This window comes from Anguilla anguilla, chromosome 3 (assembly GCF_013347855.1).
Source record: "Anguilla anguilla isolate fAngAng1 chromosome 3, fAngAng1.pri, whole genome shotgun sequence".
Lineage (NCBI taxonomy): Eukaryota > Metazoa > Chordata > Actinopteri > Anguilliformes > Anguillidae > Anguilla > Anguilla anguilla.
The window spans coordinates 1,803,440-1,831,438 of NC_049203.1; the positions used below are offsets into that span (position 1 = coordinate 1,803,440).

General features: G+C 54.4%; 1 protein-coding gene across 1 annotated transcript in view; it reads right to left on the bottom strand.

The window, feature by feature from the left end:
* Nucleotides 1-27,388, bottom strand: part of LOC118223423 (ankyrin repeat and KH domain-containing protein 1-like) — a 39,422-nt gene extending 12,034 nt beyond the window's left edge. Inside the window, 20 exon segments of the mRNA XM_035409925.1 lie at nt 216-358; nt 1,014-1,159; nt 1,327-1,438; nt 2,059-2,192; nt 3,604-3,850; nt 3,852-4,555; nt 4,922-5,021; nt 5,253-5,396; nt 6,131-6,258; nt 6,854-6,941; nt 7,496-7,605; nt 7,734-7,925; nt 8,438-8,675; nt 9,257-9,351; nt 9,726-9,959; nt 10,433-10,580; nt 11,002-11,149; nt 14,218-14,374; nt 16,593-16,746; nt 26,932-27,388. Of these exon segments, the coding sequence (XP_035265816.1) occupies nt 216-358; nt 1,014-1,159; nt 1,327-1,438; nt 2,059-2,192; nt 3,604-3,850; nt 3,852-4,555; nt 4,922-5,021; nt 5,253-5,396; nt 6,131-6,258; nt 6,854-6,941; nt 7,496-7,605; nt 7,734-7,925; nt 8,438-8,675; nt 9,257-9,351; nt 9,726-9,959; nt 10,433-10,580; nt 11,002-11,149; nt 14,218-14,374; nt 16,593-16,746; nt 26,932-27,207 (3,698 nt within the window). The 5' untranslated portion in view covers nt 27,208-27,388.
* Nucleotides 27,389-27,999: the final 611 nt, after the last annotated feature.

Genomic DNA, 27,999 nt, shown 5'->3' on the forward strand with positions numbered 1-27,999 from the left:
GGGGGGGTTGGGGTGGGGGAGGTCAGGTGTACTGTACCTGAGGGGGTCGGGGTGGGGGAGGTCAGGTGTACTGTACCTGAGGGGGTTTTGGGCGGGGGGGGCGGGGGGGTCAGGTGTACTCTAACTGAGGGGGGGTGAGGGGGTTGGGGTGGGGGTCAGGTGTACTGTACCTGAGGGGGGCTGGGATGGGGGTGGGGGGGTCAGGTGTACTGTACCTGGAGTTGATCTCGGCCCCGGCGTTGAGGAGGATCTTGATGATGTTGACGTACCCCCCCGAGGCGGCCAGGCTGAGGGGGGTGTAGTCCGACACGTTACGGTGCTCCTTATTGGCCCCACGAAGCAGCAGCAGCTCCACCACCTGAGAGAAAAACACACCTGAGTCTCACCTCAGTCACAAACACACCTGAGTCTCACCTGAAACACACCTGAGTCACAAACACACCTGAGTCACACACCTGAGACACAAACACACCTGAGTCTCACCTGAGAGAAAAACACACCTGAGTCTCACCTGAAACACACCTGAGTCACAAACACACCTGAGTCTCACCTGAAACACACCTGAGTTACACACCTGAGTCACACCTGAGACACAAACGCACCTGAGTCTCACACCTGAGTCACAAACACACCTGAGTCACACCTGAGACACAAACACACCTGAGTCACAAACACACCTGAGTCTCACACCTGAGTCACAAACACACCTGAGTCTCACCTGAGTCACAAACACACCTGAGTCTCACACCTGAGTCACAAACACACCTGAGTCACACCTGAGACACAAACACACCTGAGTCACAAACACACCTGAGTCTCATACCTGAGTCACAAACACACCTGGGTAACACACCTAAGGCACACACCTGTCCTACATATACACCTGAGAGCCACAGTCAGTCTCATATACAGCAATCTACAGTCACAGGCTCACACCCAAACCGTCTCACATCCCTGCCTCACACACAGTGCTCTATCTGCTATCCGGGCAGGTCGGGCCGCGCCCCGCCTACCTCCTGCCGTCCCCCGGAGCAGGCCAGTGACAGCGGCGTGTCTTTGGTTCTCTCAGACTGGGCCTCGATGTCCCCGCTCTTATCCAGCAGGACCTCCACCACGCCCACGTGCCCCGCGGTGGCAGCCAGGATCAGGGGGGTGAAGCCTGGGGAAGGGAGCGGGGTTAGACCAGCAGCACGGACACACTCAGGGGTGTGTGTGGGGAGCTCTGGGTGGGGGTTTGGGGGTTTGGGGAGGGGGTGTGGGGGTGTGGGGAGTTCTGGGTGGGGTTTGGGGAGGGGGTGTGTGTATGTGTGGGGGGGGGGGGCGTACCCTTCTTGTCCCGGTGCTCGATGTTGGCTCCGCGCGCGAGCAGAACCGACACCAGCTCCTCATGCCCCCCAGCACACGCCAGCGTCAGAGCGGTGTCATGGTTACTCTCCGTCTGCGGACAGACACAGACGCAGACGCAGACGCAGACGCAGACGCAGACGCAGACGCAGACGCAGACGCAGACGCAGACGCACACGCACACGCGCACGCACACACGCACGCACACACGCACGCACAGGCAGACACAAACACACACACACACGCACGCACGCACACACACACACACACACACACAGAGTGTTACTCAATGACAGTGGTCTGCAGCCCTGGTCCATGAGAGCCACAGGCTGCTGGTTATCATTGTCACACTGTGCGTAATCAGTGAGAGCATTTGAGTACAACCGGCTGCGGGTTTTAAGTTGAAAACAGGAACCTGCAGAGCCTGTGACTCTCCAGGGTAACAGACGCCAGGCCCATGCAATCAGAATCATGCTGTTTTAATATGCAAACATAAACGACATGGAAACCTTGGCTAGCTCAAAAGACCCCCTGCAAACAAAAGCAAAACCATATTCTTTTTGAAGTCAGCATTTAAAAAAAGAACCAAAGGAATCTCGTCAAGTAATATTAAGCAGATTTTATTCAGCTGAGGCTTTCACAATCCTCCTTCCTGATCTCAAGCGTGTGTGTACGCGTGCGTGTGTGTGTGCGTGCGAAGGGGGCGGGGCTTACATGTGCGTCGATGTCCACAGAAGGGTAGAGCGGCAGCATGGAGGGCGGGGCCACGCTGCTGCCGGGGGACTGAGCGGCAGGCTGGGGGGGTGGGGGGGTCGTAGTGCTGAGCATGGGCACCCGGCTGCTGACCGCTATTAGAGAGAGAGAGTAAGGGGGGGGGGTTAGCATAGCGGCAACACTGCTCCAGTCTGGATGCTGCCATGTTCCAGTGCTGGATTTGACACCGGTTTGCCTTCATAACGGAGATGGTAACAGGCAAACACGCGTTTACGAACACCCCTCAGGGAGAGTACACCTGCACCCCTTATCCCCCTCAGGTAGAGTACACCTGCACCCCTTATCCCCCTCAGGTAGAGTACACCTGCACCCCTTATCCCCCACAGGTAGAGTACACCTGCACCCCTTATCCCCCTCAGGGATAGTACACCTGCACCCCTTATCCCCCTCAGGTAGAGTACACCTGCACCCCTTATCCCCCTCAGGGATAGTACACCTGAGATTGTGTGCATCAGGGAGAGGTAATTCATTAGGCAGAGGCAATTCTGAACATAAAATGTTGACGTCACTGAACGGTTTGGGAGCTGGCAGGTACAAGCGTGCCAGCTCAGACCTTCATTCTGGCACACACCCGCGATACGATCGATTAACCAAAATAACATAAAGCACCTTTCTCAGTACTTTTAAAGTCTTTCATCTTCTGCATTAAAAATCAAGCTCTTGGGGAAGCTGAATTTTTTAAAAACCAGCTTTGTCTCAGTGGTTTGGGTTGAACGTACAGCATACAAGGACATATTTGGTACACTACGTTCTAGTCTAAAGTAGAACAGGCAGCACAAACACTCTCATGTGTGAGGGAGCTGCTCACAGCTCTGAGCCAAGGCCAGCATCTCAGCTCAGAACAGTGCAGCACTCCCCACTTCACTCAACAGTTGGTGCCCGTGTGATTCACACCGTGTTTACCCAGAGACTCCATCAAACTCACATGCTGGTGCCCTTGAGCTTCTCAGCACACAATGCGAGTGTGTGTGTGAGTGTGTGTGTTCAGGGAGGGATGGGAGGGGTGTGTGTATGTGAGTGTGAGTGTGTGTGTGTGTGTGTGTGTGTGTGCAGGGAGGGATGGGAGGGGTGTGTGTGTGTGCAGGGAGGGATGGGAGGGGTGTGTGTATGTGAGTGTGTGTGTGTGCAGGGAGGGATGGGAGGGGTGTGTGTATGTGAGTGTGTGTGTGTGTGTGTGTGTTTGCAGGGATAGATGGGAGAGGTGTGAGAAACTGCTGTAGGCCTCTGTGCTTTCACAGTGCAGAAATGCAGGTGGTATGAGGTCATAGAGAAAGGGGGAGGAGCCTGCTGACACTGGAGGTACAGGTGAGGCCACAACTGCAGAGTCTTATATACTGAGTGTGTGTGTGTGTGTGTGTGTGTGTTTGAGTGTGTGCGAGAGAGAGAGAGTGTGAGGGAGTGTGACAGAGCATGTGAGTGTGAGTGTGTGTGTATCTGAAATGAAGTGTAAGGTCACAGCAGGAACGCAGTAACTGACGAACGCACCAGCCATGATGTCGTCCAGCGTGTCGGTGAGCGTCTGGGCGGGCGTGGCCACCATGAGGCCGTCGGGCGCCTGGGCGAGGAGTCCGGGGCCCAGCATCTGCTGGCTGACCAGCGCCCTCTGCAGGTCGGGGGAGGCAGTGCAGGGGCAGTCCGCGCTGCTGAAGTCTGTGGACTGCTGCAGGGCCAGCGGCTGCATGGGCATGAAGCTGGGCTGCAGGGGCGGGGGGGAGGGCTCCTGAGGGGGGGGGCGGGGGAGGCGGCGGGGGCGGCTGCCCATCCCGGTACAGGATGGTGTCCACCTGCGGGAGCTTGGCAGCGAAGTCGTCCTGCTCTTCCTCCTCCTCCTCCTCCTCCTCCTCGTCCACCTCCTCCTCCTCATCCTCGTCCTCTTCATCGTCGTCGTCCTCCTCTTCCTCCTCCTGCTCCCCTTCCTCCTCCACCTCCGCGGGGCAGGGCTGCCCCCCCTCCTCGTCGCCGCAGCGAGCCTCTTCGTCCGGGTCGGAGCCGAGCAGGGCGGGGTGCGGCGGGTGGGGGGGCGGGAGGGGCCCGGGGGGCTGGGCCACGCCCGTCTGGCCCGGGTCATCCTTCAGGCCCTTGGCCTCCATGTACTCTTTGGTGAACTGCTGCTGCGTCTTCAGCTGCAGCTGCCGCTCCACCTTCTGCAGCTCCTTCAGGATCCTCTTCTTCTTCTGCACCTGCTCCTCCCGGCTCTTCTTCAGCTCCTCGATCTTGTCTTTGGTGAGCGGCTCCCCCTGGATCAGCTCCAGGGACTGCAGCTGGGCCTTCTCGATGGCGCTGATGCGCTGGCCCAGCTCGTTCAGCTTGCCCTCCGTCTCCTCCACGATGCACTCCAGCGGCTGGTACGGGTGGAGCGGCGGCAGGGCGTCGGCGTCCGGGCGGCCCGCGGCACCGCCGCCCGCCTGCAGGGTGCTCTGTCTCTGTTTGGACGAACCTGCGCGCGAGCGACAGCGCAGTCAGAGGGGGAGAAACGTAAACCATCAAATAACACACGGCATGAGAAATCCATTCGGCCGGGTGGGGGGGATCTTATCCAAAAAGGGCCTGGGGGGGGGATCTTATCCAAAAAGGACCTGGGGGGGGGGGGATCTTATCCAAAAAGGGCCTGGGGGGGGGAATCTTATCCAAAAAGGGCCGGGGGGGTGCAGGTTTTTATTTTTTTACCCCAGGCTTTATGAGAAGAGCACCTGCTGCTCAGAAACATATAATGAATGGGGGGGGGGTGTTCTAAAGCAGGGGTTTCCAAAACTCGGTCCTGGGGACCCCCTGCGCACACACACGCACGCACGCAGGAGCTGACCTTTGCAGGTGACAGGGGGGTGGGAGCTGATGGTGGGCACTCTGTCGGGTTCCTGGGGGGGCACCACCATGGCAAGGGCCTGGAATGGAACACGAGGAACCTGTGTGTGTGTGTGAGAGAGTGGGGAGTGTGTGTGTGCGTGTGTGGGGAGTGTGTGTGTGTGTGTGTGTGTGTATAAGAGCATGAGTGTTTGAGTGTGTGTATGTATGGGTGGAGGAGAAACCAGAGTCAGTAAAACATACATAAACCAGCTCAATGCACAAACACACGTGCAGTTCGTACATCAAACCCGCACAGCCCCATTGGCTGGAGGACAGGGGGCGGGGCTCACCTGAGACGTGTCGTGAGAAGGGGGCGTGAGCTGGGACAGGTCGGGGGCGGGGACAGAGAGGATGTTGTTTGGGTAATCTAGCAGGTAGGACACGACGTTGGTGTGACCTCCCTTAGCAGCTTCGATGAGCATGGTGGAGCCGTCCTGCAGGGCAAACACACACACAGCATTTCAGTTACTCACAACCGCCATCTTACCGTCATCTTACAGGCCATTTCAGTTACTCACCACCGCCATGTTACAGGCCATTTCATTTGGGGTTAGGGTAAGGGGTGGGGCTAGTACAGGTTTAGCAGACAGGTGAGCGTACCTTTAGTCTGTGGGTGGGGTTAGGGTTAGGGGTGGGGATAGTACAGGTGAGCGTACCTTTAGTCTGTGGGTGGGGTTAGGGTTAGGGGTGGGGTTAGTACAGGTGTAGCAGACAGGTGAGCGTACCTTTAGTCTGAGGGTGGGGTTAGGGTTAGGGGTGGGGATAGTACAGGTGTAGCAGACAGGTGAGCGTACCTTTAGTCTGTGGGTGGGGTTGGGTTAGGGTTGGGGATAGTACAGGTGTAGCAAACAGGTGAGCGTACCTTTAGTCTGTGGGTGGGGTTAGGGTTAGGGGTGGGGATAGTACAGGTGAGCGTACCTTTAGTCTGTGGGTGGGGTTAGGGTTAGGGGTGGGGATAGTACAGGTGAGCGTACCTTTAGTCTGTGGGTGGGGTTAGGGTTAGGGGTGGGGATAGTACAGGTGTAGCAGACAGGTGAGCGTACCTTTAGTCTGTGGGTGGGGTTAGGGTTAGGGGTGGGGATAGTACAGGTGAGCGTACCTTTAGTCTGTGGGTGGGGTTAGGGTTAGGGGTGGGGATAGTACAGGTGTAGCAGACAGGTGAGCGTACCTTTAGTCTGTGGGTGGGGTCGGCTCCGTGTGCCAGCAGCAGCTCCACCACGGCCAGGTGCCCCCCCGCGCAGGCCAGGGACACCACCGAGTGGTCGTTATTGGCCGTGGCTTTGTTCACGTTAGCACCTGGGGGGGGGGGGGGCAGTCACATGGTATAGTTTAAACACAGCCAGGCTTCTCAGACACCAAACCCCATCACAAACCGTCCAGGACAACAGACACAAGCACAGAGGTCTTTCAGAAGAAGGCCAGCACACCCACCATTTTGGATTTTGGTTTTGTGCTTTTACACGATGCTGGAAAATGAGGAAGTGACTTTTTTTCTCTCCAAAAATACGCAGACAGGTCACAGTGTCAGCTTCTCAAAACAACAGCAATACAAAAGATGGAAACCCACGCGCACATAAATATTTAACTGATAAACATCATGACGCTGGAAATAAATATTCTGAATAAATCCCATACTCCCACACAAATGTTTTTCTGCCTCTAGAGGGAAATTTAAAGTCAAATATAAATAACTGCCAGTTCACAAAATAAAAATGTTCAGTTTTATGCACCGGTTTGTGTGCATGCCAGGCTGTGCTGATGAAAAGGGACTGTGTGATTAATGTTGTTGTGTAATATCTCAGGGTGGAATCTAACAGCAGGATGCAGTGCAGACCCTAAAATGAGCAGTGTCCCGTACGGGACCCTTATGTTAGGAGGGGGGCAGACGCACCTTTGCTGATGAGGAACTGCACAGTGCACAGGTGTCCCGCTCTGGCCGCCTTCATCAGGGGCGTCCTGCCCCCCTCAGACTCGTGCTCCTGCGGGACAAATAAGAGTCAGAGAGAGGTGGGGGGGGGGGGGGAGCAGAGAAGGAGGGAGAGAGGGGAGGAAGGAGACAGACAGACGGAGAGGGGGAGAGAGAGGGAGGAATGGAGAGAGAGGGAGAGGGGGAGAGCGAGAGAGGGGGAGGGAGAGAAGGGGAGGAAGACAGACAGAGAGAGGGGGGAGAGAGGGGAGGAAGGAGACAGACAGACGGAGAGGGGGAGAGAGAGGGAGGAATGGAGAGAGAGGGAGAGGGGGAGAGCGAGAGAGGGGGAGGGAGAGAAGGGGAGGAAGACAGACAGAGAGAGGGGGGAGAGAGGGGAGGAAGGAGACAGACAGACGGAGAGGGGGAGAGAGAGGGAGGAACGGAGAGAGAGGGAGAGGGGGAGGGAGACAGACAGATAGAGAGAGGGAGGAGGGGAGAGAGAGAGGGGGAGGAAGACAGACAGATAGAGGGAGGGGGGAGGAAGACAGACAGACAGACAGACAGATAGAGAGAGAGAGAGAGAGAGAGAGAGAGACAGAGAGAGAGAGGAGGGGGCGCACTGACCAGGTCAGCCCCGGCCTGCAGCAGGACGTCCGCCACGTCCGTGTGTCCGTTCTCACAAGCGTACGTCAGCGCCGTGTCCCCCGTTGCCGTGGTAGCGTGGACGTTTGCCCCTGGAGACGAGCACAGAAGTCAGGGGTCAGAGAGGAGAGCAGCAGTGTACCCCCGAACCCAAACCTCAAACTAACCCCATTATAACACAGTCACAGGTAACAGTGAGAGGCGCGGCGCGCGGCCTCACCTGCGGCCAGCAGGTACTTGACGAGCTCCAGGTGGCCCTCCTGCGCGGCCTCCATCAGCGGCGTGGAGCAGCCCAGCTCGATGTCCGCCCCCGCCTTGATCAGGAAGTCGGCCACCTCCAGGAAGCCGCCGCAGCAGGCCAGGGTCAGCGCCGTCTCCTGCGTCTCCTCCGTCTGCGCGTTAATGTTCGCACCTGCGGGGGCCAGGAGGGGGAGCGCGCCAGTGAGGAAGAGCACCGCAACGCTAACGCGATCGCCACCATTAGCATTAACTGAGGAACAGCTCCTTAACACTATTACTACCATTAGCACTAACAGCAACCTAACGCTAACGCTACCATTAGCAGCACGCTAACGCTACTACTACCATTAGCATTAACAGCAACCTACCACTAAGGCTACCATTAGCAGCATGCTAATGCTAACGTTACTACTGCCATTAGCATTAACAGAGGAACAGCACCACAATGCTAACACTATTACCACCATTAGCATTAACTTAATATCCACAATATCAATTCTGTTATTATTATTACCAGAACTACAGTGAGGTCTAATGCAGGGGTATATATAAACATTCCACATCAATTCTGACCAGGAACCCCCTACAGTGCCTTCAGGGACCCCCAGAGGCCCACAGACCCCCTGCTGAGAGCACAGAGGTGGCGGGGGGGGGGGGGGGGGGTGCTTTTGGGGTCAGACTCACCCTGCGCCAGCAGCAGCGCCACCATCTCCTCGTGGCCCTCGCGGGCGGCCTCCATCAGGGGGGTGTAGCCCTCGTCGTTGACCTCCTCCAGGTTGGCCCCGCGCTCGATGAGCAGCGCCGCCAGCTCCACGTGGCCCCCGCAGGCCGCCAGCGTCAGCGGCGACTCGAAGGAGTCCGCGGGCATGTTCACCTGCGCCCCGCTGTCCAACAGCAGCCGCGCCACCTCCACGTGCCCGTCCTGGGACAGGGGGGGGACGGGGGGGAGGGAGGGGGGTAAGAACGCGCCGAATCTGTCACTGCCTCCTCTTCTTAAAAAGATAAATCAAGCAATGCTACAATAACGATTATGACGAATGATCCTCCAGCCACCCATTCCTACAGATAAAATCAGCTGTTTCTCCAGGGGGGAGACACAGACATGCCATCTTCTGAAGCCCCAAGGCCTGTATTGGCCCTACTGATGAACCTTGTGAGATTAGCACCTACTCAGAAGACCAGATGAGAACACTCAAACAGGTCTGTATTGCTCTGAAGCCCTGGGCAGGTGTAATTTGGCTCTGATGCCAGGGGCAGTGTGTTTTGGCTGATCAGCCCTGATCAGCCTGTATTGGCACTGAAGCCCTGAGCAGTTCGGATTGGCTCTGAAGCCCCCGGTAGCTCGGATTGGCTCTGAAGCCCTGAGCAGTTCGGATTGGCTCTGAAGCCCTGAGCAGTTCGGATTGGCTCTGAAGCCCCGAGCAGTTCAGATTGGCTCTGAAGCCCCAGGCTAGCCGTGGCACAGCGGCAGGGTTTTCCCGTCTCTCCGCGGCAGGGCCTCACCATGCAGGCCTCCATCAGCGCCGTGTGCATCTCGTCCGTCTTGTGCTCCTGGTCGGCTCCGGCCTCCAGCAGGAAGCGCACCATGTCCAGGTGACCTGCGGGAGCACGGCAACCGTGAGCACCGGTTCTACCACAGGCAGACCCCCCCATCGCAACAAGCCAGCAAGGCCAGCGAGGTTAGCGACCCAGCCAGGCTAGTGAGAATAATGAGGCCAGCTAGGCTAGCGAGAACAATGAGGCCAGCCAGGCTAGCGAGAATAATGAGGCTAGCAAGGCTAAAAAAGGCTAGCGAGGCTAGTGAGGCTAGAGAGGCAAGCAAGGTCAGAGAGGCTGGCGAGGCTAACAATTTTAGCAAGGCCAGCCAGTCTAGTGAGGCTAGCTAGGCTAACAAGGTTAGCAAGGCCAGCCAGGCTAACAAGGCTAACAAGGCCAGCGAGGCTAGCGAGGCTAGCGGGGCCCCCAGACCCACCTTTGTAGCAGGCCAGCGTGAGCGCGCTCTCCTTGAACTCGTTGGAGTGCGTGTTGATGCCGGCGCCGTACTCCAGCAGCACGCGCGCCACCTCCACGTGCCCGGCGCTGGCCGCCTCCATCAGCGGCGTGTGCCCGTTCTCGTTGTGGTCCTCGATGTTGGCGCCCTCCTTCAGCAGCACCTTCACCACGTCCACGAAGCCGCCTGCGCACGCGTACGTCAGCGCCGTGTTTCCTGAGGGAGGAGGAGCGGGCGTGAGGCACGTGTGTGTGTGTGTCTGTATATAAGTGTGTGTGTGTGTGAGCTGTGCGTGTGTGTGTGTGTGAGAGAGAGTGTGTGAGCTGTGTGTGTGTGTGTGCGCGTGTGTGTGTGTGAGAGAGAGTGTGTGTGTGTGTGCGCGTGTGTGTGTGTGAGAGAGAGTGTGTGAGCTGTGCGTGTGTGTGTGTGTGTGTGTGTGTGAGAGAGAGAGTGTGTGAGCTGTGTGTGTACACGCTGGCGGGCAGCAGTACCTGTAGATGACTGCGTGTGCGTGTGTGTGCGTGTGTGTGTGTGTGTGTGTGTGTGTTTATGAGTGTGTGTGTGTTTATGAGTATGAGCTGTGCGTGTGGAAGCTGGTGGGCAGCAGTACCTGTAGATGACTGCGTGTGCGTGTGTGTGTGTGTTTATGCGTGTGAGCTGTGCGTGTGGAAGCTGGCGGGCAGCAGTACCTGTAGATGACTGTGCGTTGACGTCGGCTCCATGGACCAGCAGCAGTTTGACGATGTCCACAAATCCCCCGCTAGCAGCCGCCATCAGAGGGGTGATGTCCCCCTTAACGCCCCGGTCCTCCACGTTAGCGTGCATGGCTAGCAGCACCTGCCCAGGGGGCCAGAGAGAGCATGTAGCACACACTGACATAAGCATACAAATACACACACACTCGCATGCACTCACAAACACACACTCACATACATATACATACACACATGCATGCACACTCACTCACATACACACACAGCACACACACTTGCATACACACACTCACATATACACATACTCGCATACACACGCACGCACACATACACACACACACTTACATACATATACGTATACATACACACATGCATGCACACACTGACATGCACACACATATGTATACATACACACTCACACACACACAGTCACATACAGATGTCCCATAGAGCAATAAAGCTTTAGGTACAACAGTAATAAACCGCAGAGGGGACAGTAACAGGTTTCTCCTGCGTGTGATGGCGGCAGCCAGGAGGGGGCGCACCTGAGCGAGTTCGTAGTAGCCGGCGGAGCAGGCCAGACACAGCAGGCTCTCGCCCTCCTCCGTGTGCTCGTTGACGCTCCGCCCCTCGTCCAGAAGCTTCCGCACGGCGTTCACGTCCCCGTCCGAACAGGCCTCTGCTAAGCTACGACTGAAAATGACCAGACTGCTACCATTACTGCGACTGCGCAGGCGAAACCACACACTCAGGCATTACCGCGACTGCGCAGGCGAAACCACACACTCAGGCATTACTGCGACTGCGCAGGCGAAACCACACACTCAGGCATTACTGCGACTGCGCAGGCGAAACCACACACTCAGGCATTACTGCGACTGCGCAGGCGAAACCACACACTCAGGCATTACCGCGACTGCGCAGGCGAAACCACACACTCAGGCATTACTGCGACTGCGCAGGCGAAACCACACACTCAGGCATTACTGCGACTGCGCAGGCGAAACCACACACTCAGGCATTACTGCGACTGTGCAGGCGAAACCACACACTCAGGCATTACTGCGACTGCACAGGCGAAACCACACACTCAGGCATTACTGAGACTGCGCAGGCGAAACCACACACTCAGGCATTACTGCGACTGTGCAGGCGAAACCACACACTCAGGCATTACTGCGACTGCGCAGGCGAAACCACACACTCAGGCATTACCGCGACTGCGCAGGCGAAACCACACACTCAGGCATTACTGCGACTGTGCAGGCGAAACCACACACTCAGGCATTACTGCGACTGCGCAGGCGAAACCACACACTCAGGCATTACCGCGACTGCGCAGGCGAAACCACACACTCAGGCATTACCGCGACTGCGCAGGCGAAACCACACACTCAGGCATTACCGCGACTGCGCAGGCGAAACCACACACTCAGGCATTACCGCGACTGCGCAGGCGAAACCACACACTCAGGCATTACTGCGACTGCGCAGGCGAAACCACACACTCAGGCATTACCGCGACTGCGCAGGCGAAACCACACACTCAGGCATTACTGCGACTGCGCAGGCGAAACCACACACTCAGGCATTACTGCGACTGCGCAGGCGAAACCACACACTCAGGCATTACTGCGACTGCGCAGGCGAAACCACACACTCAGGCATTACTGCGACTGTGCAGGCGAAACCACACACTCAGGCACTACTGCGACTGCGCAGGCGAAACCACACACTCAGGCATTACTGCGACTGCGCAGGCGAAACCACACACTCAGGCATTACTGCGACTGTGCAGGCAAAACCACACACTCAGGCATTACTGCGACTGTGCAGGCAAAACCACACACTCAGGCATTACTGCGACTGTGCAGGCAAAACCACACACTCAGGCATTACTGCAACTGTGCAGGCGAAACCACACACTCAGGCATTACTGCGACTGTGCAGGCGAAACCACACACTCAGGCATTACTGCGACTGTGCAGGCGACACAGGTAGCTCACAGGTAACTCACAGAACTCAGGTACCTCACAGGTAGATAAAAAGTAAAGGAAGATGGTGTAGAGGAGCATGGAGGATCGTAGAGTGCAGAGGTGTGTGCAGGAGTGTTACCTGTGAGTTATGCAAGTTATCTGTGAGCTACCTGTCAGTTATCTGTGAATTGCCTGTGAGCTATGCGAGTATAGAAGTACAGAGGAGCATATAGGAATGTAGAGGAGTTTAGAGGAGCGTAAAGGAGTGCACAGGAGCGTAGCAGAGCGTAGAGGAGTGTAGCAGAGTGTAGAGGAGTGTAGGATAGCGTAGCAGAGCGTAGCAGAGTATAGCAGAGTGTAGAGGAGTGTAGCGGAGTGTATAGGAGTGCAGAGGAGCATAGCAGAGCGTAGAGGAGTGTAGAGGAGCGTGTGGGAGGCGGCGCAGAGCGTAGAGGAGTGTAGAGGAGCGTAGCAGAGCATAGAGGAGCATAGCAGAGTGTAGAGGAGTGCAGAGGAGCATAGCAGAGCGTAGAGGAGTGTAGTGGAGCGTGTGGGAGGCGGCGCAGAGCGTAGAGGAGTGTAGAGGAGCGAAGCAGAGCGTAGAGGAGTGTAGAGGAGCATAGCAGAGCGTAGAGGAGTGTAGAGGAGCGTGTGGGAGGTGGCGCAGAGCGTAGAGGAGTGTAGAGGAGCGTAGAGGAGCGTAGCAGAGCGTAGAGGAGTGTAGTGGAGCGTGTGGGAGGCGGCACAGAGCGTAGAGGAGCGTAGAGGAGCGTAGCAGAGCGTAGAGGAGTGTAGTAGAGCGTGTGGGAGGCGGCACAGAGCGTAGAGGAGTGTAGAGGAGCGTAGAGGAGCGTAGCAGAGCGTAGAGGAGTGTAGTGGAGCGTGTGGGAGGCGGCGCAGAGCGTAGAGGAGCGTAGAGGAGCGTAGCAGAGCGTAGAGGAGCATAGCAGAGTGTAGAGGAGTGCAGAGGAGCGGAGCGGAGCGTAGAGGAGTGTAGTGGAGCGTAGCAGAGTGCAGAGGAGCATAGCAGAGTGTAGAGGAGTGTAGAGGAGCGTAGCAGAGCGTAGAGGAGCATAGCAGAGTGAAGAGGAGTGTAGAGGAGCGTGTGGGAGGCGGCGCAGAGCGCAGAGGAGTGTAGAGGAGCGTAGCAGAGCGTAGAGGAGTGTAGTGGAGTGAAGCAGAGTGTAGAGGAGTGCAGAGGAGCATAGCAGAGCGTAGAGGAGTGTAGTGGAGCGTGTGGGAGGCGGCGCAGAGTGTAGAGGAGTGTAAAGGAGCGTAGCAGAGCGTAGAGGAGCGTAGCAGAGCGTAGAGGAGCGTAGTGGAGCGTGTGGGAGGCGGCGCAGAGCGTAGAGGAGCGTAGCAGAGCGTAGAGGAGTGTAGTGGAGCGTGTGGGAGGCGGCGCAGAGCGTAGAGGAGCGTAGCAGAGCGTAGAGGAGTGTAGAGGAGTGTAGAGGAGTGTAGAGGAGTGCAGAGGAGCATAGCAGAGCATAGAGGAGTGCAGAGGAGCATAGCAGAGCGTAGAGGAGCGTAGTGGAGCGTAGCAGAGTGTAGTGGAGCGTAGCAGAGCGTAGAGGAGTGTAGTGGAGCATAGGAGAGCGTAGAGGAGTGTAGTGGAGCGTAGCAGAGCGTAGAGGAGTGTAGTGGAGCGTGTGGGAGGCGGCGCAGAGCGTAGAGGAGTGTAGTGCAGCGTGTGGGAGGCGGCGCAGAGTGTAGAGGAGCGTAGAGGAGCGTAGCAGAGCGTAGAGGAGCGTAGTGGAGCGTGTGGGAGGCGGCGCAGATACATACTTGTCGGCCTGGCCGGCGTTGAGCGTGTTCTCGGCCCTCATGCGCGTGAGGGCGGCGGCGGCTTCGTCCAGCGCGCAGCTCACCGACGACGTCAGACGCCGCAGCACCTCGGGATCTGCGAACGCTTTACCGTCCGCGGTGGACAGTTTACCGATGCCTTCAGCGTTAGAGTGCCAACGGGTCACCCGGGCATCCCAGTGCCACACCGCCAATCACAGCACCAATCACAGCGCCAATCACAGCGCCAATCACAGCCGTGAGGTTAGAGCAGCGTGCACGCAAACACACACACACAGACACACACACACACACACACACAGAAACACAAACACAGACACACAAACACAAACAGAAAACCAGGCCAGGGTTAATCACAGCAATACCGTGCGGTAAGTTATTCTTAAAAAGACACTCTTCCCCCCTCCCCCAAAATTCCCATACCCTGGCCCACACCCTAGGACAAGCTGTGTTAGCCTGTGATAGCATTTACCAGGACACAGGGCTTCCTGGACCTGACCCAACACATCCCTAGACACCCCAAAGGGTCATAGGTAACAGCAGGAGTGTGTGTGTGTGTGTATGTGCGTGTGTGTGTGCGCATGTGTATGTGTGTGAGAGTGTGGGTAAGTGTGTGTGCATGTCTGTTAACAATGAGTTTGTATGCATGATTCCTGGCTGTGTTCCTGAGGTTCTGTGTGACTGCACAAATCATTTTACACATAACAGACAACAAACCTGATCATACAGACAGGACATTCAAAATACACTGAGAAAGAGGGGGAGAAATTGGGGGAGGAGAGAGAGGGGGAGGGAGAGAGAAGGATGACGGCAAGGAGAGAGAAGGGGGAGACAGAGAGAGGAAGGAATGGAGGGGGAGACAGTAAGAGAGATGGAGGGAGAAAGGGAGTGAGGGGGAGAGAGGGGGGAGAAGAGAGATGGAAAGAGGGGGGGACAGAGAGAGAAAGGGAGAGAGGAAGGGAGGGAGGGGGAGAGAGAGAGCTCTGAATACAGGTCACAGGGCACTCTCTCACTCCGCATTGAATAAAATATGAGCCAGCAGATCTATGGGCAGGGCTAAGAAACAGTGTGCAGAGTGTGTGTGTGTGTGTGTGTGTGAGTGCGTGTGTGTGTGTAAGAGTGTGTGTGTGCGTGTGTGTGTGCGTGTGTTTGAGTGTGTGTATGCGCGCGTGTGTGTGTGTGTGTGTGTGTGTGCATGCGCGCGTGTGTGTGTGTGTGTGTAAGTAAAGGCACAGTGACTGCTGCAGTGTCTGGTCTCTGGAGTCCTGTGCTCCAGCAGACACACCCACTCGTAGGGAGATGGGGGAGGGGTTTCCCTCCGCAAGATTGACAGCTGGCTGAGGAAGCGCCCCCCAGAGCACATGCACTTTACACACAGAGCACACACACACACGCAGACACGTACACATACACACACACACACGCAGACACACACACACACGCAGACACGTACACACACACACACACACACGCAGACACACACACACACAGACACGTATATACACACACACACACGCAGACACACACACACACGCAGACACGTATATACACACACACACACACGCAGACACGTACACACACACACACACACACACGCAGACACGTACATACACACACACACGCAGACACACACACACACACGCAGACACGTACACACACACACACGCACGCGCGCACACCCCGTCTGAACCCTGTCACATGACTCTCTCCTGCTCTCTCTCTACAACAATCGTTCCTTCAAAACCCCCTCCTCCCCGTTCCCTCCGTTTTCTGCTGAATTTAATCATCCGGTGATTTATCCCTCTGTGGCTGAGAGCTGCAACACTGACCCACATTACACAGGCCGCTACGGCATCAGAGTCTCACTTCCTCCTGCACACCTTTTTCATTTACAAACACAAAGCAGCCTCACGTGAAATATTGCCACTGACTGCATCATTACCAAATAAACAAACACAGGAAGCAGGATGCAGCGACTTTCCATGGAGGTGCCCTGTCCACGGGCCACCCTGCTCTCTTACCCCTGGGGTACGCTCACGCTCACGCTCACGCTCACGCTCACGCTCACACTCAGCAAAACACACACAAACATATCTCACGCTCAGACACCTACTCACACACAGACACAGACACACATGCATGTTCACACAGTCCCTAGCCTGTGTGGCAGAAATTTGTTTTGTAAAACACGGATTCTGAAACGTCCTGTGTTCCAAAGACGCAGCATTCTGTGGGCCAGCTCGACCAATGACACACACAATGCGCAGCGGGAAAATGTAGGAGTGCCCAATAATATGTGGGCATGACACGCGTGTTGGGGGCGGGGCATGCGTGTTCTGGGGCGGGGCGGGGCGTACCTGCGGCCTCCAGGAGGGCCTCCAGCCGGACCTGTGTTTCGGGGTCGACGGTGCGCAGGTCCACCCCGTCGGTGGCGCTGGAGAGCAGCAGTTCGGACGCGGTCTTGAGCATGGGGTTCTCCAGGTCCTCCTGGTCCAGGATGAAGGACTCCACCTGGGGGGGGGGGCGCAAAGAGCCAGGCAGAAAATCAGGGGGGGGTGGGGGGGGGGGCAACAAACACCGGGATATCCGGTTACCCCTCAACCTACACCTAGAGGGCAAACCTGCGATGGCTACTGTTCACCACACAGGCCTGCTACTTCACACGCTCACGCCACCGGCTGCCTCTCCTGCACAAAGCTTCACTGCGCTGAACTTCTGTTGTGATGATATGCGACAAGCTCCAGATTTTATTTTTAATGGAGAATGTTAATACGTTTGGAGAAGAATGCACACAAACATTTGCCTGGTTTCCACAGAAAGAGCGCTGGAGGGACCTTGTGAGTCTTTCGCTTGTTTCCCGGAGGAGCTGTATCAGTGTAACACACCCACAGTCACACCAGTGAGTGACAGGTGAGGGGTCCACCCCCACTGCTGCTCAACTGCTCACGTAACATCAATGTTTACACACCTCAGTCGCTCACATGCACGCACATACACACAGTCTCAAATTCATATACACACAGCCTCCCCTTTCTCCTTCACTTTACCTTCTCTCTCTCTCTCTCTCTCTCTCTCATGCACGCACGCACACACTTGGGGAACTGCTTCTCCTTAAGTAAATCATTTCCCAGGCTGGTGACAGGTTCTTGTACACACATCGCTGACCTCTGTATCCAAACACAAACATGAGCACCTATAGCACTGACTGACAGTAACACACAAGCACAAGCGCTCGCCCCAAAAACTTCCTCCTTTCATCCCTCCTGAGCCCCCCACCCCCCCATACTGAGTGCGGCCCCCCTGTACCCTCGCCAGATCCGCAGACAGGAACACGCCATGGGTGAACACCCCTGCAGACCAGAAGTGGAGCTGGCCAATTTGTTAGTGTGCAAATCTGTGTCCCTCAGGCTCCTGATCGTCTCGTCAGGCCTGCCTGCCCGGTCGGTCTCCATGGCACCCTGTGCCGTATCTGTGTATCTGTGATCTAACGGTATTGGGCTGAGATCCGTACCGTTTACGGGCATCTGTGAGCGAATGGCTGAGCCAGGTGCACCCGGATCAACTGGACACCAAAGAACAGGGGGGGGGGGGGGGGGGGGGGGGGGTTCAGGACCGAAAAGCACATAACGGGCTACTCCAACTCGTCTGAATCAGGCTGAGTTCATCTGAGGTCACCACCAGAAAATGCAACAGGTTTTATGGAAACGGTCACCAAGACGCTTTGTAGAGTCACCAAAGGGCAAGAGGAAGGCGACAAAAACCAGGCCTGACCGCTCGAGACAGCAAGCATATGAGGTTTAAAAAATAAAAAAAACTCCCCAGTGGGGAGAAAAGCCCTCCAACAGTGGAGAGAAACGACTCCTGGATGGGAAGATATCTCGGGAGGAACCCGGCTAAGGAGGGGGAGCACATCTTCCACTGGGAAGCCTGGTCTAAAGCAGCGGTAGAATGGATGCAACAAAAATGCAATAAGGGATCCATCACAGCAAGTAAAATGGGCTGAGTGGGCTGAGTAGGTTACAGTGGCGGTAATAAACTAGGTTATCACTGAATTACGAAGCGTTTTATCTTTAAATCCAGCCGTTTCACATTATCGGCTTCTCTCAGGACCGACACACGATTCACTCAGAGGCTCAACATTGAGCATCGATGGGCTTTCAATCAGTACGTCACCAAGTCTGTGGGGGGGGGGGGGCACAGATCAGACACTTACAGAGCGGGGAAACAGCCTCACAAGCACCCCCCCCCCCTCACCCCCCCCCCCCCACCCCACAATCGACAGCCCCAGCCACCCAGCGAATGACATCAGCATAAATTCCAGAAGGAAGTTGGAAGCTCAAGGTGGGGCCGGTTTTTTCCCTCTGAATGACCTTCTGAAAGAGAGGCCTGTGTAATTAAAGAGGGCCAGACGGGCACGCCGTGCGCACTGAGAGCTCTTTGGGCGCCCAGCTCCACCGCGCGCCACCGGCTCATTTGTATGAGGGCTGAGTGCACCGGTTTTTCCGGTCTGAAAACCGTTGCTCGCCGATAGGTGCCGGAGCAAAGTGCAGGAATCCTGTCTGGCCCTCTTTTACAGTGAGGAATGCTACACACTCACTCACACACACACACACTCACACACACACAGCCGTGTACACACACACACACACACACACACACAGCTATGTACAGTCTCACTCACACACACACACACACACAGCCATGTACAGTCTCACACACTCACACACACACAGCCATTTACAGTCTCACTCACACACAGACACACACACAGCCGTGTACACACACACACACACACAGCTATGTACAGTCTCACACACACACACACACAAACACACACAGCCATGTAGTCTCACACACACACACAGCCATGTACAGTCTCATACACACACAACCATGTAGTCTCACACACACACAGCCATGTACAGTTACATGCACACCCATCCATGTACACCATCACACACACAGACACAGACACGTACTTTCTCACACACACTCACACACTCACACACACACAGCCGTGTACACACACACAGCCATGTAGTCTCACACACGCACACACTCACTCTCACACACACACAGCCATGTACAGTCTCACACACACACACAACCATGTAGTCTCACACACACACACACACACACAGCCATGTACAGTTACATGCACGCCCATCCATGTACACCATCACACACACACACACACAGACATGTACTTTCACACAGACAGACAGACACACACACACCGCTGGACTCTGCTGATCATTCACGCAGTAGCGTGACCTACAGAGAACAGCGGTTTAAAGAGCACCAGCGCTGTTCTCAGATCAGCTGTTCAACTCACAGCCCATTTCTCAAACGTGCTTATCCACGGCCCTGCTTGCTCCTCACCTTAATGAGACCAACAAGCCTGCAAACACACCTCTCTCTCTCTCACTGTAAACACACACTGCTTCTTACCGATGTATGGCTTTACTGGAAGTTTAGTTTTTGGTTTTATTTTAAATGTTGCTCGTGAGTGGAACGGTGGGAAGCTCGGCTCACTGAACGCGTGGGGAGCGTAGTCACGCGTGGGGAGCGTAGTCCCGCGTGCGACAGCGTAGTCACGCGTGTAACAGCGAGCGTGTGAACGCAGACTGAGCCAAAAGGGGCGTGTGGGAACGAGCCTGAACCCGAGTTTTTATGGGAAAACACGAACCAGGACAAAACCGCACCTCGTACGCTACATGGCCAAAAGTATGCAGAGGCCTGACATCTCATCCACAATTATGGGCATTAATCCTTTTGCTGGTATAAGAACCTCCACTCTTCTGGGAAGGCTTTATACTAGGCGTTGGAGCATTGCTGCAGGGATTTGCTTCCATTCAGCCAGAAGAGCATTAGTGAGGTCAGGCACTGATTGGGCGATTAGGCCTGGCTCACAGTTAGCTTTCCAATTGATCCCAAAGGTGTAGGATGGGGTTGAGGTCAGGGCCAGTCAAGTTCTTCCACACCATCCCGACAAAACTGTTTCTATACGGACCTCGCTGTGTGCCCGGGGGCATTGTCACGCTGAAACAGGAAAGGGTCTTCCCTAAAGCTGAAACAGGACAGGGCCTTCCCTAAACTGTTTGGGAAGCACAGAATCATCTAGAATGTCATGGTATGCTATAGCATGAAGATTAGCCTTCACTGGAACTTAGGGGCCTAGCCCAAACCATAAAAAAGAGCCCCAGACCGAGGGGTGTCCCGATACTTTTTGGTCATATAGAGTACGAGGCCCCAGGACACCAGATTTCTGGTACGTCCAACCAAACACTCTCCTCGGGTTTATTCTCATCCGCTGCACTTTCTGATGGTGGTGGCCTAATGGTACGCATCAAACACCTGGCTTCTCCCAGAAACTTCCTGGCCCCGCCCACATCCGGGGGACAGCTGGGAAGTTTCTGTGAGCTCGCCATCGTCCGTCACCGCAGGAAGTACCCACAGGAAGTGACATCACAAAGCTAGTGCATTGAGCGACACAGGGTGGCCAAGCAGAGGCACTCTGAGGAGGAGGAAGAGTGACTAATTGGTACACAATTTTGAATCACAGTACATGATCGGCCACAATATCTGGGTGGGAAAGAGAGAGCCAGAGAGCCAGAGAGAGGGAGAGAGGGAGAGGGGGAGAGAAAGAGTAACAGTGTGTTCCAGTCGGCAGAGCTTCCCTACCTTATCACAGCTAATACTAAGTACAGCTCAGAGACCCAGAACTGGACCAGAGCAGAAAGCATCATCATCGTTATTATCACTGCATGATAATAAACAACCCGATGAAGACGAGGAAGACAAAGATACGTGCAAGTAGTGGAGGCGTGGGGACCAGGGCTAGGTCCGGAAGTTCGTTGCCACTTTGGCACCGGTCCTTTTAAAGAAGGCCGTGGTTCAGGCACCGTGTTTAGGCAATGTTCCAGTTTTGAGAGACACATTCAAGCATCTGTATCAGCTAAATCTAAACAGTATCCATTCCTAGTGAGTACAGAAGGTTGACCTCACTGAGCACCTGGGTCTGTTTACGAGGAGTGCGTTTCTCCTCCTGGGCCCAGCGCCCAGCTGGCAGGGAGGTGTGTGCCTGGACCGCCAGGGTAGAGGAGAATACAGGAGTAAGGAGGTGCATGGCTGGTCCTCCAGGGTGAAGGACAGAACAGGGAGCAGGGAGGTGTGTGCCTGGTCCTCCAGGGTAGAGGAGAGAATGGGAGTAAGGAGGTACATGGCAGGTCCTCCAGGGTGGAGGACAGAACAGGTACCAGGGAGGTGCGTGCCTGGTCCTCCAGGGTAGAGGAGAGAACATGAGTAAGGAGGTACATGGCTGGTCCTCCAGGGTGGAGGAGAAAACAGGTCTTCGAACGCAAATGTAGCCGTGCGTCCAAACCTAACAGCAGCTGGTGAGCTGGTTGTGCATCTCACATGAGGATCTGCCACAAGCACACATTCTGCAGTCCCCCGTCCCAGCATGACAGCAAGACACTGGGACTACATCCCCCAACATTCCCTGGCTCCGGAAACTACATCTCATTTCAATTCAACTTTAATTTGTGCAGTGCTTCACAAAGACACTGTGACAGAAATACTTAGCAGGGACAGGAAATAGGAGAAAAGAGGCTAAATCAACAGAATGACACTGAAATGAAAACCAGAACGGTTGGCAGGACTATAATCACACAAACCCTGACAGGGCTGTCGTTTAAAACAAACGAAAAGACACGGCCATCCCTCGCCAGAGGTTATATTTCCTACAGAAGAACACTTGTTGAATACTAATGCACCACTGAAAGCTAACAAGATATGTTTTGGGAGAAACAGGCGCTCATGTGGTACTGGAGACAAACAGAAAGGTCTTCAGAACAAACCTGCCGCTGTTGACAAGACGGCTGACAGCAGTGACTACAGTGTGCTGCTCATCATCATTAATCAGCTCGTACTTTAAAACCATTACCACCGCCATGGGGAGCAAACTATAATTTGGAAATCAGTTGGCTTGGTCCTGGTCAGAGAAGATCTGTACATACAGCCTGACTTATGGCCAGTCAGAACCTCACTGTGAAGATATGCAGCTAACAGCAGCTCATTTCGAACTACACACAAACTGCCATCTGGAAATATCGTAGCACATCTAAACCTTTTCTCAAGCCGAACAGAAGAATAACACTGACATTCTGTATCCATTCTGTACCACTTCACATGCTTAATGCGTTTCTCTCGGTGTAGGCACTGAGAGAAAATTACACAAGCAGAGAAGAACTGGTGGAAAAACCACACAGAAGAAGCTAATGGCAGACAGCACGGCCGAAGAATGTGTACTGAAAGGAATGCATCATGTAATGCATTATGGGGGTTGTAGTTCCGGCAGTGCTCGGAAGATAAAACAATTCGCTGCAATCCCGTGTTAAATGGACTACAGCTCCCAGGGAGAGCTGCATCCGGCGCACATGCTCTCTTGAGCCAGAAAGGCCTGGGAAAGCGCCCAGCTAATCCTGGACAGGAGACTTCAGCAGCGGCCCACAGCGGCCTAATCTCAGCTAAGGGATCCGTTCGCAGCGATCCGCCAGTCGCCAAACCCGCAGAGGCGCTTACGAGCATGCGGGCGGCTACACGGACAGATTTGTTTACACGCCCAGGTCATAAATACACCCACCTCGTTTCCAAAAAGAAACCCGATGTCCCGCGGCTGTCAACACGCGACGCCCTGACCTCACGTGCACAGACAGCTGCCACTCGCGACTACCAGGGTCCTCCACAGGGACCGCCAGGGTCCTCCACAACTGCCTGACCGCCAGGGTCCTCCACAACTGCCTGACCGCCAGGGTCCTCCACAGGGACCGCCAGGGTCCTCCACAGGGACCGCCAGGGTCCTCCACAACTGCCTGACCGCCTTCATCCAGGTCTGGCCCCTGAACACACACCAGGGTTACCAGGAACCTACAGCGAACACACACCAGAGGTACCAGGACTCTACAGCGAACACACACCAGGGTTACCAGGACCCTACAGTGAACACACACCAGGGTTACCAGGACTCTACAGTGAACACACACCAGGGTTACCAGGACCCTACAGTGAACACACACCAGAGGTACCAGGACCCTACAGTGAACACACACCAGAGGTACCAGGACTCTACAGCGAACACACACCAGAGGTACCAGGACTCTACAGTGAACACACACCAGGGTTACTAGGACTGGACAGTGCTCCCATTTTAGGGACATTTGCTCCTAAAAATTTACATCTGCCAACTGGAAAAATATATTTGTGTGCTCCTAAATATTTTTACATGTGCTCCTTGGAAAATAATTTACACAGAGCTCTGGTTACTACTAAACAAGGCACCTGCTGCGCTCTTGTGCTTAACACACACCTGACCTGAACACCACATCAGCCCGCTGAGCACTGCAGTCCAGGCAGTACAAAGCGCTTAACACAGGAGGCATCCTGGAGACACACCTGCCACAGACCCAGGTCCTCAAATGCCTCCAACCACTCTACCTTCACCTCATCCCTAAAGAACTGCTCAGGAATTACACTATCCCCGAAACATTCACGCCAAAATTAACAATCTCTATTTTTATCCACACACTGCAACAGCAGACAAGAGACCGTGCTAGCGTACACCAGCCTCCTAAAGCGAATTAAACGCAGTGACAAACAACTGCAAAGTATTTTTATAACCCGTGGCCCTATAATCACCCGGCAGTCTCCTGACAATGATAATTAGCTGCACACGGAGCGGAGCGGAGCGGAGCAGAGCGCGCGCTGCCGCGTCAGGGACCCAAACCGTAAACACGCAGACGCACCGCAGACGCACCGCCGTCACTCCTGGGCCGGGACGCCGGCCGGCCAAAACTCCGGGGGGGATCTCCCGCAGCCGCGGCTCGTTCCTCCGCGCAGACGCGCTCGGGGACGGCGAACTTAAAAGACAGAGCCGCCCGCGTCTCCCTCAAACAAACAACATCCTCCTCCCGGGTCTCACCGACGGACGTGCACGCGGAGGCGGGTCTGAGCAGGCGGAGGACAGCGGGGTTTAACAGACCGGAGTCATAGTTACGAGGCTTGCGGGTTTGGATCCCGGATGGGGCACAGCGGCCGCCGGTTTGATAACCCGGCTTGCCTTCTTTAAACATCCCGTCTGTGTAAACTGATCATGAGCCACAGCGAGCTGCCCCGGACGGACGGGATAGCCACGCGAAGGCCAATAATAATCCGGCTCGATCGCAGGAAGTGAGCGCACATGCGCGAGTGAAGACAGGGAGCCTGTGATCGGGCTGTGAACTCCATGGTGCCTGAACTGAGCGCAGGATGGCGACCTGCACAACTTTTTACACAGCATTTACATGGCAACCATTTATACAGCTGGATATACACTGAATGAAGCAATGCAGGTTAAGCACCTTACTCAAGGGCAGTGTCCAACCCGGGAATCAAACCTGTGACTTCTAGGTTACAAGACCAGCTCCTTACCCATTACACTACAGTGCTGCCCCGCTGGGCAGGGAGAAGCCCCCTTGGTGGTGTGGGGAACCAGAGAAGGTCCACACTGGGGTCAATGAGGGGCGACCCATGGTGAACGTCCTGTGCGGGGCCTGCTCCTGCAGACGGGGTGTCAGGTGTACCCCACTCCCTAGCACACTTCAGTTCTCCCCTTCAGTCCTGCCTAACATGCTTAAAGCATTTGAATTGGTCCATTTAAGATCAAAAATTTAATTTGGCATTTTAATTCCCCTGGGGATTAAAACCAAAAAAAGGGGCAAAAGGTGCACCCCTAAACTCACACCCTCTGACTTCACTTACCGGCCTACATTTCTCTCGTTTTCCCCGTTTTTTTGGAACGCCAAAAAATATGCCAGTGCCATGTCATTGACAACACACCTCTGTTTCAAAGAATCCAAGTCATGAATGAAAGGCTCATGGGAAAAAGTCTTTGTCGCATAATTTACCAAATTGGCAAGCATGACAAACCAGTTAATGCAAATATTTGGCATTTGTGGGCTTGGAGATAGGAACATTAAAATGTTGCACTGAAAAACTCGGTCATTTTCCTAAACCACTTCAGGCAGTGATATGGAGATAAATTGATCATTAATAGGTCATAAATGACTGCTTTTCCTCTGAAGTGGCACGGATTTATAATATATCTAAAGCGAGGCGGAGTATGAGGGTTGCCATTTATCAGGCAGCCATATCACTGGATATAAACTCCCAATTTCCATTTCCTAAAGTGAGTAACTCCGCACCAGTCAGAGCGTGATGTCAGCCCACTGCGCGAGCCAGATGCCGGAGAGGAAGGCACACGGTTAAGCTAGAAGCATTGCAAGAACGCCCATCCACCGCTTTTTAAACAACGATGAAGACCTTTTCAAAAACTTTCATGACGACATCTGAGTACTGACAGGCAATACACGCCACCGTCCGCGAAATTAACGGGACCAAAGTCAATCAAAATGACCATGGGATGCCCCACGACCAGGCCCTCGTGAACACAAGCATCAAGTGGCATCTACGACTTGTGAAGCACCTGTTTCAGCGAATACGGACATTCGCTAGTGTTACTGCATCAAGTTGTGCGTGCGTTAAAAAGTAAGCACCAAAAACGCGTGGCCCTCTTCGATTTCTGGAGATTACTTGTTCATTTTTGGTTTATATCCGACATGTAACGCGAAGAGGAAAAAACACGCATTGCGTTCAGGTGCAGACCCGCCGTCCTGTCCCGGGAGCAGGTCGAGGTCCTCGCTGCAGTCTGACAGGATCAACGGGTGTGGGCACCCTCGTAGTGGCAAGCACATCTTAAGACAGACCTTTCCGTTTGGGTGGGAAAAAGACCAGCAGTACACGGTGAAGACGAGGCCGAGTCCGACAGATCACGTGCAGAGTCTTGACAGGGGAGGTTGGAATTCAAAACCTGATGCGACAGACATGGAATCACTTCGTCGGGAGAGAGAGAGAGCAAAAAGCACTCTTTTTCTTTCTCTCTCTGTCACACACACGGCTGCACATGTCGCCAGCGTTTGGGCTCGCCATTCAGAACGCACTTCGGGCTTAAGCACGTTAACCAGTCACGTATATAGCGAGTGTTAGCTTAGTTTGCTAGCATATACTCTCCAGAAAGCCCGCTTCACAAAAGACAGGCAGCTAAACAACCAACACTCGTGATTAAATGTTCTCGGAGCAGTGTCACATAATCGCTCTCCATTATCGCGAATAATGGCCACTTAGCTAGCGCTAGCACAGTGGGTGCTAAGGACAGATACGGCTTATACAACAACTAAGCTGGCTAGCTAGGGTGACGCAATGGCGCCATTACTACAAAACAAGCCAACGAAGTGGTGCACATTTATTCTGCGAACGCGTACGAATCCAGACGTGAACTAAACTAGCCTGCAGAAAAACTGCAAAGTTAGCCACCAAGCTAAGAATGTGTGCGAGAAATGCGCTGCCACTGCTAGCCCGCTAACACCCCAAAACTAGGCCCTGATTTCGACCCACGACATAATTAAATCGTTTTATCTTGTTACTGTGGAAGTAACCTCGTGTGTTAAGCATGTGCTACTTCTATATGTAAAAAAAATTATCAATCCGGAGGGTAGATGATATATTTGGGTTAAAATGGTGGTTGTTTTTATGTAATTTCATGGGGGAGGGAGGGGGCTAGCTAGCTAGCTGGGTAACAGGGATCCTGCCTAAGCTCACCTCCGAGACTTCGTCTTCGTCGCTGCCAGACCCCGGACCAGAGGAAAGAACAGCCGCCGCGGCTAGTTTAAAATCCAGCCTGTCTGCAGTGGGCCCACTGGACTCGCCAAATAACCGGACTTTTTTTCCGCCGACACCAATCCCTATGCCCCCGAGTCCGGCTCCTGGTGTGGCTCCTACCCCCATCCCTACCGCCGGAGAGCGCGGAGTCACCGAGTCAATCTCGTCCTCGAAGCCGTCCGTCAGCATTGCCGTCCCGGCTACTGCATCCTGCATACTTATCTAAATAATATGTATGTTAATAAATCTAATATTGTCTTTAACTTCCTTCGGGTTTGTATTTGTTTATAAATTAGGGTGTTTTTACTTCAGAAAATCCCGAAACTCTCCTGAAGCGAGAAGAGAAGAATCTCTTTCCCCCAGCCATTAACTTTCTAACAACCTAACGCACTTCGTTCTGCTAGTAAAAGAAACCCCGCCCACGTTTAACATTTATAAAATACTATTGGTCAACGCTGTGAAACTGTAACCGCTCATTGGTTTCAACGAAAGCTCGTCAGGCGAAAACTCGCCAGCGTTCAAGTTAGGTTTAAGTGCATCTCGAGGTTTCTGAGCTATCACGTCGGGAAACCGAGTAGCTATCGTTGCGCAAAACGTCTGTCACAAAAACCCGCCCATACGATCCGCCTATTTTATTTCAATTAAAAAAGTAAAGGTTAATTTGTGTTATGCACAAAGTTGTCAGTGCATCGATTAGGTGGTACCATCAAGCCATGTATTAGTTGATGTACTGCACGAGTAAACAAGTTAAGGAATTTGTACTTGGTTTGTTTGCTGGTTAGCTTAATCTGACTTGCTCCTAGCCTGAAGCTTCATGTCACTGCAAATGCTGTGGTGGCCAGTTTATCTCTTGTCTTTGTACCAAAGAGTGGAGAATATGACGGCATCTGTGTAACAACCAAACGGCACCGCACATTGGAATACAATTTGCATTGCCTGTGAAACAGTGCTTTGCCCGGGGTGATCGGCGAAATGTATGGGAATTGTAGTTCTGAGAACATCGTCGCA